We start from the raw sequence: 14,598 nt of genomic DNA, 5'->3' as shown, positions 1-14,598 counted from the left end.
ATCTGCAACGAATTTCGTTTTCTGGTGGTTCCCTTCGGTGCTCTATCCAGTAAAGCGTGATTAGCCATCATCACTCGTTATGGGTATTAAGTGAATGGCTGTAGCACTTTTTGTGAATATAAACCTTTCCTGAGTTTGTAAAATAAAGTAGCCATCTTCCTGCTTTGTAATACATGCAAACAGTAGATGGAAATATTGCACATGGACACCGAAAGGGTGATACCATTAAGTTGCCCCTAAGCACACTGCCTTTTGGAACAGGTAAACCAGGTTCAAATCAGGATCAGTCACCTTATCTCCCTGTGCCCCATGCACTAAAATTAGATTGTAAGGTATTCCAGGCAGGGAACACAATTTCTGTGCACAGCGCTGTATACAATGTCAGCACTATATAAGAAAAGTATTCTTTCTACTTTTGTACATTTAAATACACCATATTGTGTATCAAGGCCACATTTGTGCAATTGTGAGGCAACCAATCTGCATAATATGTAATTTAAACCAATAAGATGTTTTTCTTTGCTACATCTGGTGCAGTTTGTTCTGCTCCAGAATTGCACCACTGTTGCCCTGTAACATATGCTCCATTGTTTCCATGTATGTCTGTAGCACTTACTCATGTCATGTTCTTGTATTTCCTTGTCCTTAATATTAAGAGAGAGTTCTTGTATGTACAGTATGAATGCATATCTTTATTTATATAGCACCATCCATGGACTGTACATACAGTAGCGCTTCACAGCAGTAATACGCGTGACATAATACTAATATGACACATAATGGGAATAAGAGCATTTGTGACATAAAAAAGATGCTGGGGTGGTCTACCAAGTTAAAATATATATATATATATATATATATGTATATATATATACATATACAGTGTTCGACAAATCACCCAAAAATCTACTCGCCCAACTCAAAAATCTACTCGCCACCTAGTCCCGCCCCCAACCCCGCCCCTAGTCCCGCCCCCAACCCCGCCCCTAGTCCCGCCCCTAATCCCGCTTTATAATAAAATATATAAATAAAATACATTTAATAAATTCCTAGTCAGAACAACATTCGTTTTTGACATAAATGTATTTATTGTATTACATTATACTACAATTAGTCCTTGTTACATGTGTGTGTGTAAATGTCGGATCTAGAAATAAAAGCCAGGTGTGAATGACTAGTTTCCTGAACCCCTTAACCAATGTCTGGATGTCCCCGCTTCACAATATCTAAAGCAGCAATCCCACCTGGGATCTTACCTGATCCGCAGTCCCTCAATGTCCAGGTACGCTCATTCCCGCAATGTTATACATTGGGGAGGTGTTCATTACCTGTCTTCTGGGTTAGGGGGGGGGGGTTCCGATGTCTTCCGTGTGAAGCTTGAGCCAGATCTGGAAGAAAGCAGTATAGGGTAGTTAAGATTTCGGTGTAGTATAGGGCAGTTAAGATATATAGGGTAAATAAGAGATCCAGAGTGTGAGTGACAGAGAGAGAGAGTGTGGGAGTGACAGAGAGAGAGAGTGTGGGGGAGAGAGAGAGAGTGTGGGGGAGAGGGAGAGAGCGTGTGGGGGAGAGGGAGAGAGAGTGTTGGGGAGAGGGAGAGAGAGTGTTGGGGAGAGAGGGAGAGAGAGTGTGGGGGAGAGAGGGAGAGAGGGAGAGAGAGTGTGGGGGAGAGAGGGAGAGAGAGTGTGGGGGAGAGAGGGAGAGAGAGTGTGGGGGAGAGAGGGAGAGAGAGTGTGGGGGAGAGAGGGAGAGAGAGTGTGGGGGAGAGAGAGTGTGGGGGAGAGAGAGAGAGAGTGTGGGGGAGAGAGAGAGAGAGTGGGGGGGAGAGAGAGTGGGGGGGAGAGAGAGAGTGTGGGGGAGAGGGAGAGAGAGTGTGTGGGAGAGAGAGAGTGTGGGGGAGAGAGTGTGGGGGAGAGAGGGAGAGAGAGTGTGGGGGAGAGAGGGAGAGAGTGTGGGGGAGAGAGGGAGAGAGAGTGTGGGGGAGAGAGGGAGAGAGAGTGTGGGGGAGAGAGAGTGTGGGGGAGAGAGAGAGAGTGTGGGGGAGAGAGGGAGAGAGAGTGTGGGGGAGAGAGAGAGAGTGTGGGGGGGGAGAGAGAGAGTGTGGGGGGGAGAGAGAGAGTGTGGGGGGGAGAGAGAGTGTGTGGGGGGGAGAGAGAGTGTGGGGGAGACAGAGGAGAGAAACGGTGGGTGACACACACAGAGGGTGGGTGATACACAGAGAGAGAGGCTGGGTGAGTGACTGGCTGGTTGAGTGGTTTGCTGGGTGAGTGGCTGGGTGGGGCAGGGGTGACTGGGTGGGTGAGTGACTGACACTGACTGGGGGTGGGGGGTGACTGACACTGACTGGGGGTGGGGGGGTGACTGACACTGACTGGGGGTGGGGGGGTTACTGACACTGACTTGGGTGGGGGGGTGACTGACACTGACTGGGGGTGGGGGGGTGACTGACACTGACTGGGGTTGGGGGGGTGACTGACACTGACTGGGGGTGGGGGGGTGACTGACACTGACTGGGGTGGGGGGGTGACTGACACTGACTGGGGGTGGGGGGGTGACTGACACTGACTGGGGGTGGGGGGGTGACTGACACTGACTGGGGGTGGGGGGGTGACTGACACTGACTGGGGTTGGGGGGGTGACTGACACTGACTGGGGGAGGGGGGTGACTGACACTGACTGGGGGTGGGGGGGTGACTGACACTGACTGGGGGTGGGGGGGTGACTGACACTGACTGGGGGTGGGGGGGTGACTGACACTGACTGGGGGTGGGGGGGTGACTGACACTGACTGGGGTGGGGGGGTGACTGACACTGACTGGGGGTGGGGGGTGACTGACACTGACTGGGGGTGGGGGGTGACTGACACTGACTGGGGGTGGGGGGTGACTGACACTGACTGGGGTTGGGGGGGTGACTGACACTGACTGGGGGTGGGGGGGTGACTGACACTGACTGGGGTGGGGGGGTGACTGACACTGACTGGGGGTGGGGGGTGACTGACACTGACTGGGGTTGGGGGGTGACTGACACTGACTGGGGGGTGACTGACAGGGGGGGGTGACTGACTGACTGGGGGGAAGGTTACTGACTGGGGGGGTGACTGACTGGGGGGGGGTTACTGACTGGGGGGGGGGTACTGACTGGGGGGGACCTCTGGTGTCACACACATACACATACTCCCATACACACATACATTCATTCACACACACACACACATTCTCCCACACACACACACATACACATTCTCACACACACACAGGGGAGGAAAGGCCGCGACCAGCACCACGCAAAACCCCCACCCACCCGCGCCCATCTCCCGCTCGTGTGGGGGGCAGGCCGACATCCCCCCCCCCAATCAGCAGGGTGGGTGGGAGGCACGTGGCGAGGTATCCCCCACTGGGCGCCCCAGGTGACAGTCAGCCCCGCCGTGGCCGCCACTGCCCTGCTCCCATCGCCGGCATGTCACAGTGCCTGGCCAAGCTGCAGGCTGCTTCTTCCCCCCCAGCCCGCGGCGGCATGATGCTCGTGGCGGGGGGGGGGGCCAGGCCGACATCCCCCCACCTCATGCGGCGGCTGCGCCATCATGAAGGTAGGGGACGCATGGGAGGCATGTGGTGAGGGCCGAGCCCCCCCCCCCCCCGCAAGCCAACCGGGCTGCAGCAGCGGGGACCTCCCGCCCCTGACATCGATCGGTGGATCGAGGGGAAGGTGACAGGAGGAGGGGAAGGGGACAGGAGCAGGAAGAGGGGAAGGGAGCAGGAGGAGGGGACGGGACAGGAGCAGGGGACAGGAGGAGGGGACAGGAGCAGGGGACAGGAGGAGGGGAATGGGACAGGAGCAGGGGACAGGAGAGCTTCCGCGGTGGGGAGTAGGGAGCCATGTGGGGACCAGGGGGATCGCAGGTAAGGAGCAGAGGGGCCGCAGCATGGAGAGTACTTACCCTCCAACAGAGCTCCAGGCAGAATGGCCGCTCGTTGGGGGCGGGCTCATATAGAGCCTGGCCGCGCGCCCACAAAGCCTGGAGCGCGCGCCAATCAGGAGTCAGGTAGGGGAGTTTTTTTTTTTTTTTTTTTTTTTTTTTTTTTTTTTAGCGCGAGCAGGGAAATTTCAGCGCGAACGGGGGAATTTAAAAAAAAACCACGTGTGCTGCTTGGGCCAATAGTTACTCGCCCGGGGGTTAAATCCACCCGCCCCGGGCGAGTAAATGTATACAATTGTCGAACACTGTACATATATATATATATATATATATATATATATATATATATACAGGCAGTCCTCGTTTTACAATGCTTCGTTTTACAACGAATGGCTTATCCAACGCTATGCAATGCATACCTATGTTCATTTTTACAACGCCAAAACGGCTTATCCAACGCTCTTACGACGCTTTGCAAAGTTGTTTGTGTATATAATATATATATTATACTATATTATACAATATATTATATTTTTATATTATATATTATGTTATATTATATATATAATACAGTATATGCACTATATAATTTATGTGTGTGCTGCATAATCTTATTTTCTGCGTAAAATATTTTGTGTATTTTAGCATTAAAAATGCCTTCAGGAACGGATCCTTTCATTTAAACAGTGTTCCTATGGGAAAACGTGTTTTGCTTTACAACGTTTCGCTATCCAACGCCATTTTGAGTAACACATTGTGTCGGATAACCGAGGACTGCCTGTATATTCTTTCAAATTGATACAAAGAAAGGCATTTGCATCATGCAGTAGTGTCAATGTACAGTACTTTCCTTTGCATCAAATGTGACTGGTTTAGTATCTTATGAATGAGTGAGCGGTTTCAGGAGTTTGTGATATAATGTTATCTCTTTAATTCTGCACCCATCATTCCTTCCCCTTTTCCATGTGTCCAACTATAACTTTGTGTAAATGTCTTTGGGTTACAATTTGCATCATATGTGAATCCTGAATGATCGTTTCCTGCCATTATCATCCAACATATTTGCCAGCAAAATAAAAAAAACAATTATTCAAAAGTCAAGATGCATATATTGGGATCTTTATACATCTGCCCCTCCAGAACAAAGATCCAGTGCAGTGCGCTCCTTTCCCAGGAATGATTTCCCCGGGGCATAAAAAAATGAAATAATAATTTCTGTTCTTTGCCTTCAGATCAAATACCTTCGGGGTAACAGACAGTGTGACCTCAGGCAAATCCCCATCTCTTTGTGTGCAAAAGGACTGAACTCCATATCAAGAGCTTTTTTCTTTCTTTGAATGAATGGTGTAAAAGTAGTAGACTGAAAAGGTTCCCACTTGGTTTAGTGACAGACGTGCGGTAGAGATGAACGCACATTGTCTAAAGACTCTGGGTAGCTTTTCTGGGAAGACGTCCAAGTACACCTTCTAATTCCTGAAGAAGAAAAAAAAATTGTGGGAGGGATATAGTCAGCCGCAGCAAGGTACAAGCAACTTAGGTGCCAAATCAACAGTTGTTACTGAAAGCTCTCAGCAGCAGTAGTAATAGCAGCAGCCTGCAGACAGTTTGTATGCTTCTGACTCTTTAGCATAATTAACTTGCAGTTTTGATCCTAAACCCCCAGTGGCCATGCTGACTGATTCTAATATTTGTGTATGCATTTAAGACATCTGCTTGGGGGAGGACCATAAAGGATACTAAGGAAGAAAGCACACATTTTTTTTTGGTTCTCACTTGTTTGCAGTTTGCCTTCTTTTTGCTCTGCGGACCTGTCAGTATGATCTCTGGGTTTCAGTACAGTCTCTTTCTGTTCCTGTGTTTCACAGCCTTCCAGGAGTCGCAGGCAGCTCAGGTAAGGAGTGGGATACCAGACCGTGCTCATTGCACATTGTGACACCCTCTCTGAATATCTTTTGCTTTTAGGAATGAGATTTGCTTCATGTTACATGGACTTGTTCATTAACATTACAGCTCCAATGAACCCTTCGGTGCCAGAGAGGCCAGTAAATGGCCCCTCTGACAACCAATGTGTGGAATCTGATACAAATAAAAATTCACGATTACGGGCAACGTAGAAATGATGCCAATTACGACATTATAGCCTTTTTGTTTTCATGGCTTTCTTTGGTTTAATGGGATTTTTTTTTGTCTGCATGATTAGTTTATGGTACACGCAGAGCACTTGATACACCAACCAGTTACCAAGTGAAGCATCTGGTAGATGATTATAATATTGTACACAGTGATTTCCATGTAGCTTTATGCCACCTAGTGAGTAGGTTATTATGTATGAATACTACATCTAGTAAATAATAAAGTTCACATGATGAACTGCACTTTTACCTTACAGTTTGATCGAATACTCTTTTTACTGATTGGGAAATTAGTATTCATTTATTTATTAACAAATACGAATCAAGAAGACCTAATTAGATCAATATCTCAATTTAACGCATCACATCTCTTGACCCAAATATTGGATTAAACTAAAGGTAACTCGAAACGGCTTTGCTGCCTATGATTTTATAAGCATTGCCTGGAACTGTAACTATTTTCTTAAGCCCAAACATTTCCAAACAAAAGTATCCTGAGAGTCTAAAAGGTGTCCCAAAAATATCTATTTATCTGTGGAACGCACGCAATGCCTGTAAATGCTAAAGTAAACCTGTGTCATTTCGGTATTACAATTGTGTGTGTATATGTATATGTTTGTATGTATGTATATATGTTTGTATGTATGTATATATGTATGTATGTATATATATATGTGTGTGTGTGTGTGTGTAAAACGTGTGTGTATGTATATATATATATATATATATATATATATATATATATATATATATAGTTTATGGTATTTTCATTGTCATTACAATATTACAATACCGCTGCGTAATTAGTACAATAATTAATAATACAATTCTGTTATTTTTCTATTTGATACATAACCCTAAATGTGATGGAGCAGTCTTTACCTGGACCTGTATATACAAATAATTGCACAGTGTTACTATTAATAGCCATAATCTTGCCCACATGTTGATGACATCACTTTCAAACATAATATGACTGTGAGCATGTAAGATGTAATTGTATCAGCATGTCAGCATCACCACAATGCCTGCATAACAGACTGTATTATGCATTATCTTCACCAATTGCACGTACCAATGTAGAAAAAGAGAGACAATTATAATGTTGTTTCTTCGAGCGTTAGTACAGTAATTGTCAAACTCACAGCGATGGTGGTACCATGCTTTTTGAATCCATGGTTAGTAATGCAAAATGTCCCCCTTTAAGGAGAAAAGGTACTTTGCTCTATCAAGAGAAAAAAAGTTGCCCCTAAAAATGAAACAACAATGGCGGTGCATAGCGGGATGAATGAAGGGCTGCAGTGCAAAAATACTGATAAAAATATTTATTTAACACATGGCATTTTAGTAATGAAGGAGGTAGGACCTCTAACACAGTTCGTGCCCATTTGTCTTTGTCAAAGAGAACAAAGACAAAATGAGCCTACTGATGGTATAATTACAGAGAGGGTTATTGACTAAAGTCTCCCAGCTGCAAAACCAGTTCAAAAAGAGCACCTTATTTATCAACGAGTAGAAGAAATGGGAGCCTCACACCCCCTAGTGGCGCTTCTCAATGCTGACCAAATAGCAATAACGAAATCTGCTTAATGAACAGCCATCAGTATTACATATACATAATCCACACGTCCAAGCAACAGTATAACTGTCCCCTCAATAGCCTCTAAAATTAGGTAAGTCTTGTATTGGGTAAGGACCTTGGTAAATGAAGTACTCACTGTTGAGTTTGTAATGTGACGTCTGGCTAATCCGGTGTGCTCCTGCTGATTGAGTAGCGAAGAATTCCAAGAACAAACTGTCGGGTGTCAATAAAGCTAACACTTGAGTGTCATTACCCTGGTCTGTGTCCTTACCTGCGTGGGAGTTGCACCGCTTCGTTTTTACTTGGAATTATTTATCAAGGAAAAAGAATCCCATTAAAAACAATTGGGGTTTTTCCCTCATTCTTTCTGTTGCTGCTAGTCCGGCAGCACCACAGCACCCGAGTGCCACAGGACTTCCGAGATTGTGCCCATGTGATTGCTTCAGTAGCGATAACATGATCACGTCCAGCTCTCTGATGATGCAAGTGCCCTCTGCTTCTGTCTCCCCGTAGAAAATTTAGCATGATGTACCTGATACAGCACAATGGCCCCTGGCATGCCAGCCCCCGTGCCATACTTGGTCATGTGTCATAAGTGCAGCAAAAGGATTAATAAATCTGGTGCTGTTTTTTTTTTGTTGCACTAGTTTTACCCACAGTTTGGAGATTTTATTAAATAAGCTCTATTGCAGGGGTGGCTAACGTTTTTGCAGGCATGCCAATAAATGGGAACACATTGTTTGGCGCGCCACGGCCCTCCCTTCTCTCTCACTCAATTCCCCCCTCCTCCTCCTCTCTACACAATTTCCCCCTCCCCATCTCAAACTCAATTTCCCCTCCCCCTCCTCTCTCACTCAATCCCCCCCCTCTCTCAATTCCCCCCTCCTCCTCTCTCACTTAATCCCCCCTCCTCTTTCAATTACCCCCCCCACCTCTCTCACTCAATCCCCCTCTCACTCAATTCCTGCCTCCCCTCCAAGAAGTTTACCTTGGTTTTGGGGTAAGATTTCCGGTCCCGCAGCAAAGTGGAGCTGGGGCCTCACGGGCGGTTACCCAACTTCAGCACCTTCCGGGTGTACTGGCAGGGGGGAATAGCGTGACAGGGCCCCGCAGCTGAGGCTTGCACTGCAGCCCTCAGAGGCCCTGGCAGACCGATGGAGAAACGGATGGGGCTCCCGCGCCCCGGAACAGCTAATTCCGGTGTATCATCACGTGGGCCATTCGAAATGCCGCCACAGTTTTGCCACCCCTGGTCTATAGTATCACCATAATGTTGGTGACATCCAACTCTCCAACGTTCCTAATTTAAAAAGAAAACCTTGTCTAAAATGCTTGATGTGGTCGCAGGCTTAACATGTTTTGGCCAAAGGATTGAACTAAATGACCCATACTTGTTGTAACCCCCCTCCTAAAGGGTTACTAACATGGCTACTGTATGCTTGGCCCCACCCTGGGTTGCTATAGGGATGCAGATGTCACGTAGGGGTATTTAAGAAGGAGGGACTATTCTAGAATGTTACGATCCAGGAGGACAGGAAGAGAGGAACCTCGGGGAGAGTAAATAAGTAATGTTTATAAAATAATAGTATAGACCAGGCCCCCCTGTTTATTTTGTGGTAGACGGAACAGTACCCGTTAAGTTAGAATCCCTGAAAGATGGAATGGAGTCCTGAAAAAGTACTATAAAGGAATACGGCACGCCATAGAGGGCCTCAGAAAAGAGGACTCCCAGGTGTGGAGAATTAGCTCTTTCCATGGATCAGCATGAATATTCCTCAGCAGTCTGTGTGGAAGTTGCAGTTCCAAATCAAGCACCAGGTACCAGGCCAAGTAAGAAAAGACTTGTCAGGATTCCCGTAGGGGCCCAGAGTAATTGTATCAATACCGATGAGGGTTCTGAAGCAACCAGGCCAGTTCCCACATTTACTCAGAGCAAGTAAGTCAAGAGCACCTTCATTGGAGTGTTAAGAATGGAAGAACTGTATTCTTGTATGCCTCTTATAAAATACAGTACAATGTTATAAATATGTGTATGAGCGGTCCCTGTCCATGAGGACACAAATAAATTACTGTTACACAACAAAGGTTCCTGGCGCACATTATTCTACAACCTTGCTACTTCATCGCCCAGCCGCCTGAATCCAGCCCCTGAGTCAAGATAACCCATGCGGAGTAGCCATACATAACACCCCGATGTAATCTCCGATGTAAAATACATAGTATTATACTATATAATATGTTATATTGGCTGTAGCGTTGGAGCTTTGTTGTCCCTCGTCTAAAATGCGACTAGTTTCTATTCTGTACATGTTCATTCCTTAGCCCACAGTTGTAACCACAAGTTGAATAAATCTCCAGAGGTTTCTCAGAGTGTTACGATGGTTTAGTGGGTAATTTAGTGCCCTAAAAACATTCATTAAACATTATAGAGTTGGAATGCTGATGGCCATATCACAGAATGCCTCATACTGTACTTTTTTGCTTGTGTCTTGGGGTGCCTATGAGGATTGTCCATCGGCCCCGCCCCCGGGACGCACCCCGTGATGAGACGGGTACCGCGTTACCAGGTTGGGGGACACCGCACATCCCGTGCTTAGGCCCCATGCACGTGACGCGACCCGTGACAAAGTGGCTGACGCACACTGCTCTACCAGGCTGGGGAACACCGCACAGATCTCACTCAGGTTTCACCCTCATGACGTCATGTGTAAGGTGCACCACGTACCGGCTACGCGCAGGCGCCGCACTACCACGGGCACACGATGAGTTAACTACATCTCCAATTTCTATTCACCTGCACTTCTCCCCACCCCTGCCTATCAGTGGACTGCATATGTCTAGGGGCGAGTTTCATTCGTTACCTTGCACCTGTGTGCTGCCTCTCCTTGGCTGCCTGCCCTGTAAATATTCAGTCAGCCCTCCTACTAACTGGCTGAGCATAAACCCTGTTTATGTACTTGTGTTTGCCTCAAACACCATGCTGTCTTGTACTGCGTATCCTGTTCCTGTTTTGACCTCGGCTTGTATCTTGACCTCCGCCTCTCTGACCCTTGACCTCGGCTTGCTATTGGACTTCTACCTTCTCTACTCCTGGACCCCAGCAACGCACAATGACTATCCGACTTCTCCAAACCCTGACCACGGCGAGTATATACGACCATTCTGATCTCTCCTATCCTGACCCAGCTACACAACCTTACTCTGCACCCGGACGCGGCCTCGCGGTTGGAGGTCGGTGTATTCCAACATCCCCACCTCAGCCTCGCGGTCCTGTTTGTGGTGAGTACTCATTACAGTATGCTCAGCCCCACAAACATGGACCCCGCTGGGGTGGGTCGAGTCTTGAATTTACACTCAGACATGTTTAAAAAGGTGGAGGAATTTCTTGATCAGAACAGTCAGCGGATGGAGCAAATCCAACGGACTGTGCAAACCATGACAGATCAGGCACCACATCCCTTCTGCTTCCCTCTCCTCAGCAGTGTCTGCCCTCACAGCTTCCGAACCCCGACTTCCCACATCCAACCACTACGGCGGTGAATCGCTTGGCTGTTGCGGGTTCCTGAACCAATGCGATATCCAGTTTGAACGGATGCCATCTCGCTTTCTTTCCCAGTGGTCCAAGGTGGCCTATATAATTTCCCTGCTCGTGGATGACGCCTTGGCATGGGCTTCACCCATCTGGGAACAAAGGCCAGACCTCACGGGCGACAACATGCTTCATCACAGAATTCCGCAGAGTATTCTATACACCCGGGTGCAAGGTAACAGCTGCTTCATCTTTATGCCATATGTCCCAAGGCAGCCGCCCTGTGGCCCGGTATGCAGTCGAATTTCGGACCATAGCGGCTGAGACCAGTTGGAACGATCAGGCATTGCCGGCGGCATTCTGGCAAGGTCTCTCAGAGAATCTTAAAGATGAACTTGCTGCACAGGAACGCCTCACGAAGCTTGAGGAGCTCATCGGACTATGCATTTGAGTGAACTTAAGGTTACAGGAGAGAAGAGCCGAGAGAGCTTGACGCAAGCCAGGTACACAGTATTCCCACAGCGCCTACGCTGGGTTCTCCAAACCTCCGCTCACGGATCTGGAGGAACCCATGCAGCTTGCAGGCAACAAATTGTCGTTCGGAGAGAAACCGCGTAGACGTGATGCCGGACTCTGCTTCTATTGCGGTAATGCTGGGCACCAGGCACTCGTCTGTCCCTACAAGTCAGGGAACGCCAAATCTCAATTGCAGACAGTGAGGACCTCACTGGGAACCATGTCTTCTTCTCCGTCTCAAAGGCCAACCAGACTTTTGATCCCCATCACCTTAACCGGCGACGCCTTCAAGGCCACTACTCGGGCCTTCCTGGACTCTGGGTCAGGGGGAAATTTCATTGACAAGAGATTTGCGGAAAAAAATAAGATTCCCCTGGTGCGCAAAAGTCATCTAATCGGCCTGGAAGCTATTGATGGACGTCCCTTACAACCCACTTTCATTTCTCTCCAAACTGTTCTCGTTGAATCCAGTTAGACGTCATCCACACACCTACCGTGGACATCATTCTGGGACTTCCGTGGCTTCAGCGGCATAACCCTCGGATCGACTGGACTGAGGCGCAATCGCTTCTATGGAGCCCCTACTGCTCCCAAAATTGTTCCTTACCATCCAAAACCTTATGCGGGACCTCCGTACCTGAACAGGTAACCTCTCTTCTACCCAAGATTTATTCCGAATTCCAAGATGTCTTCAATAAGGCTCAATCCGAGGCATTGCAACCATAACGGTCATTCAATTGTCCCATCGACCTATTACCTGGTTCTGTAACTCCACTTGGATGTTCCTATTCTTTATCTCCCCCAGAGACCAAAGCCATGAAAGAGTATATCCAGGAGAATCTTCAGAGAGGTTTTATTCGGAAATCCTCATTCCCGGCAGGTGCAGGGTTTTTCTTCGGGAAAAAGAAGGATGGGTCTCTCAGACCGTGTATAGCCGTACAAAGATTCCTGGGATTCGCCAACTATTACCGTAGGTTCATAGAGATCCTCTCTTACATAGTGGCACCCATCACGGCATTAACGCAGAAGGCGACGACGTGGCACTGTGGTCCTCTGATGCCATCCATGCCTTTGAGAAGTTGAAGAAGGCCTTCGTCTCAGCTCCGGTGCTCGTGCATCCCGATCCAGGACTGCCTTTTACCCTCTATGTAGATGTTTCTGATGTCAGGGCCGGAACAGTGTTATCCCAAAGAAAGTCCCCACAAGCCAAATTGCACCCCTGCGCCTTCTTCTCCAAAAAATTCTCGTCTGACTAACAGAACTACGAACTACTAACAGAATCATGAGCTGTTAGCCATCAAGATGGCTTTGGAGGAATGGAGACATTTACTCGAGGGTACCGAAAATCCGGTTACCATTCTCACCAACCATAAGAACCTTCTCTACATTGAAGGCGCCCGCTGCTTGGGGTCGTGACAAGCAAGATGGTCTCTTTTCTTCTCTCATTTTACTTTCTTGATTTCTTATTTACCCGGTTCAAAACATGTGAAGGCAGACGCTCTCTCCTGACAATTTCTGGTGGAAGACAAAATCAATGATCAAGAGGAAACCATACTCCCTCCATCTTGTATAATCTCTGCCAATACGTTTGACTCCTTGGAAGCCATCATACAAAGCCAGTCGGACGTTCCTGAAGGTCTCCAAGTTCCAGAGGGACGTCTCTTCACCGCACCAACTTATCGTAGGAAGGTACTGGAATGGGGTCATTCTTCTAAAAGTTCCGGACACCCGGGCACTAAAAGAACCATCGATCTCCTGGAACGGACCTTTTGGTGGCCAGGCATGTGTAAGGACATACAGGGATTTGTCTCCGCATGTCCCACCTGTGCTCAGAACAAGACGCCCCGTAACAGGACTCCTGGATTGCTAAAACCGCTCCCAATCCCAGATCGCCCATGGACCCACCTCTCCATGGACTTCAGCATAGAGCTACCTGTGTCCAAAGATCAGAACACCATTCTGGTAGTGGTCGATTGCTTCTCCAAGCAGGCCCACTTCATACCCCTCAAGGGTCTACCCAACGATCCAAATTGTCCGAATTATTTATTAAGGAGGTGTTCCGTCTACATGGGTCCCCCCAGGTCATTGTGTCAGATTGAGGCTCCCAATTTATCTCAAAATTTGGCGGTCCTTCTGCAAGCAACTAGGGATTTCGCTGCACTTTTCTTCTGGCTATAACCCTCAGACCAATGGTCAAACGGAGTGAACAAATCAAACACTTGAACAGTTCATCCGTTGCTTCGTCTCGGATACCCAAGACAACTGGATGGATCTTTTGCCTTGGGCCGAGTTTTCCCACGACAATTTGCGCAATGATTCAACCCAAGATTCTCCTTTTCTCATCAACTTCGGCTTTCACGCCTCTACTCTCTGCAGGATCCAGGATACCGGCAGCAGATAATAGGATCCTGCTTCTTCAAGACTCCTGGGCTAAGATTCAGGAGAATCTCAAAGGGGCAGTCTCTCTGCAGAAAAGGCAGGCCGACCGACATCGTCGCAAAACACCTCCGTACAACCTGGGACAAAAGGTTTGGTTGCCTACAAGAAACATCCGTTTAAAGGTTCCCACGGCTAAATTGGCACCCAGGTATACTGGACCATTTCCTGTGATCGAGAAGGTCAACCCAGTGGCCTACCGCCTTTGGTTGCAAGCCTCAATGCAAATCCCCCCTGTGTTCCATTCATCTCTTCTCAAACCCTTCATACAGGACCCTCAGACTCCAGCTTCCGTGGCCCCACCTGAACCCCTCTTGGTCGAGGGACAGCAGGAGTATGAAGTACAGGCCATCTTGGACTCCAGGCCCCCCCCGTTGTAAGATCCAGTACCTGCTTCATTGGAAGGGTTTCGGCCCAGAAGACTGTTCTTGGGTTCCTAGGGACCAACTGCATACCCCTAAACTTTCATCACAAGTTCCCCTCC

The 14,598-nt window shown here is 48.0% G+C and overlaps 1 protein-coding gene across 2 annotated transcripts in view; it reads left to right on the top strand.

Moving 5' to 3' along the window:
- The first annotated feature begins 5,455 nt into the window (after positions 1 to 5,455).
- FBLN7 (fibulin 7) overlaps positions 5,456 to 14,598 on the top strand; it is a 101,587-nt gene continuing 92,444 nt past the window's right edge. The window contains exon 1 of one of the 2 annotated variants that reach the window (XM_075596346.1): positions 5,456 to 5,810. In XM_075596346.1, the coding sequence (XP_075452461.1) occupies positions 5,736 to 5,810 (75 nt within the window). In that variant the 5' untranslated portion in view covers positions 5,456 to 5,735. The remainder of the gene's footprint in view (positions 5,811 to 14,598) is intronic. The other variant, XM_075596347.1, reaches the window with a different exon arrangement.

The sequence above is a fragment of the Ascaphus truei genome, chromosome 4, assembly GCF_040206685.1.
Source record: "Ascaphus truei isolate aAscTru1 chromosome 4, aAscTru1.hap1, whole genome shotgun sequence".
NCBI lineage: Eukaryota > Metazoa > Chordata > Amphibia > Anura > Ascaphidae > Ascaphus > Ascaphus truei.
This window is presented reverse-complemented; position numbering and strand designations above follow the sequence as displayed.